The sequence below is a fragment of the Chenopodium album genome, chromosome 10, assembly GCF_948465745.1.
Source record: "Chenopodium album chromosome 10, dcCheAlbu1.1, whole genome shotgun sequence".
NCBI classification, from domain to species: Eukaryota; Viridiplantae; Streptophyta; class Magnoliopsida; order Caryophyllales; family Amaranthaceae; genus Chenopodium; species Chenopodium album.
Window position 1 is genome coordinate 19,458,350 of NC_137843.1, and position 2,514 is coordinate 19,460,863.

Genomic DNA, 2,514 nt, shown 5'->3' on the forward strand with positions numbered 1-2,514 from the left:
GTAATCCTTATAACATTGATCTAATAACCCCTGTAATACTAACCGAGTAATTAACCCCTATAATACTAATGAAGTAACCCCCATGATGGTTGGTCACACGGTATGGCCAACCACGTATGAAAGTTTGTGATAAAATGCACTTAGGTTCATTATTATAATTAACAATTATGAAATCAATGTTCATCTTAATTATCCGTATTTTTGTTTATATGTTTATTTTACGTATCATTCATGCTCATTATTATTATTACTCCCTCAATGTTTTAATAAGTGTTACACTTACTAAATCCGGCTGAATTTTAATAAGTGTTATACTTCAATTCTTTTTTTTGGAAAAAATTACATTTAAATATTATATATCTCTCATCTCATGGTACCCACCTAAACCCACAATTACTTTTTTTGTATCATATCTTTTCTTTCGCATTCATTACTTTTTAATAAATTATAGCCTCACTATATTTCTTTTATAATTTTTTAATACTCAAATAACTCCACTTACCTCTTATGTTATTTACTACCTCCATTTCATATTTTTTGCAACTTTGAAATAATTTATATCTCACAAATAAAACCCCAAAGTTGCAAAAAAGTTGAAACGGAGGTAGTAAGTCAATTAGGCCCTGTTCTTTAGAGCTTCTCTACTCTGCTTTGCTCTGCTAAAATCTGCTCTACTCTACCCTGATCTGCTCTGCTCTGCTCCGCAGTGTGTGGAAGCCTAGCCCTGCTCTGCTATGCTCTGCCCAGAAGCTCAAAAGAACAGGGCCTTAAATTGTCTAAAACTATGTACCGGACAAACTCTAACACTTATTAAAATACAGAGGTAGTAATGTTCATTGTTTTACATATAATTGGCTCTAAATTTTTTTGAGGGGAACCATACGGTGTAATCATTAATCAATGGACAAAGTGTCCGAGAGTACATAAGGAGCAACTTCCGGGGGACAATGATTCACCCAAACTTGCTCTACACCGAAAGGCCTTAATTTAGCTAAATGATGGGCAACGATATTGCCATCTCTCTTAACATGAGCCCAAGTAAAAGAAGAAAAATCATTACATAAAAATAAGATATCTTCTAGAATTCCATCAAGATCAGAGAAGTAAATCGCACCCTTGGAAAGTCGGTTCACAAAAACTTGGCAATCAGTTTCCAAAATGACATCTTTATGCCCATACTTCCTGGCAACACCAACAGCAAAACACAACGCCTTTGCTTCAGCCATTTCAGGAGGCCACCAAGCTCGTACTCTACGGGAAGCAGCCAGCAGCACCCTCCCTTCACCATCACGAACCACGGCATCCATTCCAGCCCAACCCTATTCAGCTAAAGACGCATCCGCATTTACTTTAACAATGCCACTAGGAGGAGCAATCCACCTATTGCTGCTGCGAGTGCGCTTAACAGGGGCAGGGGTATAAATCTTCTTGCTATAGGCGCCAAAATCATCAACATACCTCTGCATACGAGCCAAGAGAATAGCATTTGGAGTGCACTTGCCCTCAAACACCTTCAGATTTCTCTCCCCCCAAATGCACCACATAAGGAAAGCCACTCGCTGCCTGAGCTTCACATTCACATCTTCCCAACTCACCACCATTTCGCACAAATCAGCAGGTCTCCTCTGGATCAGTTCAGCACAGCCACTGTCCTCCCAAAGCCCCTGAACACGCTGACAGTCAAACAAAGTGTGGGAGCTTGATTCCATCGCATCCCCACACCAAGGGCAGGCAGTTTCCTCGAGCATATGACGTTTAGCAAGGAGAGCACGAGTGGGAAGAGTTCCTGTACATAAACGCCATAGGAAGTGTCTGACTTTAGGGGTTACTTCTAATCCCCAGATAGTCCTCCAAACACGGTGATAATCATCCATATTACAACCTTTGCCAAGCATGTAAGCAGTTTTGGTAGAATATAACCCATCATTTGAAAAAGCCCAAGTTAATAGATCGTTAGGCTCCCTCAAACTAAGCGGAATAGAATAAATACACTTTTGATCCCTCTCATTAAAATGAGCAGAAATCAAGTTCTCATTCCACTCAAAGCGACTAAAATCAATTAAATCGCTAACCTGGTTAATACCTTCACAAGGCTCAGTTGTAATGAATCTCCCGAGCTCATCCGCAATCCATGGATCCCTCCAAACATTCACCGTCGAACCATTCCCTATGCGCCAAATAACTCCTTCTTTAACCAGTGATTTTGAGCTCCATATGCTCCTCCATGAGTAACTACCCGCATAGCCAAGAGATGCATCAAGAAAATCGCAATTTGGGTAGTACTTAGCTTTCATGACCTTACTAAGAAGAGAGCCATCCTTGAACACAAGCCGCCACGCTTGCCTACCAAGGAGAGCATCATTAAAGACACTCAAGTCACGAAAGCCCATCCCTCCAAGGCATTTAGGTGTACACATCGCTGCCCAACTCCGCCAATGAACCTTCCGTCTCATACCTTTTTGGCCCCAAAAGAACCTAGCCATCGCATTGGCTCTAAATTTAATGTTGATATTA

General features: G+C 40.7%; 1 protein-coding gene across 1 annotated transcript; it reads right to left on the reverse strand.

The window, feature by feature from the left end:
* Positions 1–893: 893 nt before the first annotated feature.
* Positions 894–1,307, reverse strand: LOC145565009 (uncharacterized). The gene has a single exon (XM_081625135.1). The coding sequence runs from the start codon at positions 1,305–1,307 to the stop codon at positions 894–896; it is 414 nt and encodes a 137-aa protein (XP_081481261.1).
* Between the last annotated feature and the right edge of the window lie 1,207 nt (positions 1,308–2,514).

Bases quoted from the DNA above. Each gene is read 5' to 3' on its own strand.
- LOC145565009 (XM_081625135.1), bottom strand. From the start codon at position 1,307: ATGGATGCCGTGGTTCGTGATGGTGAAGGGAGGGTGCTGCTGGCTGCT.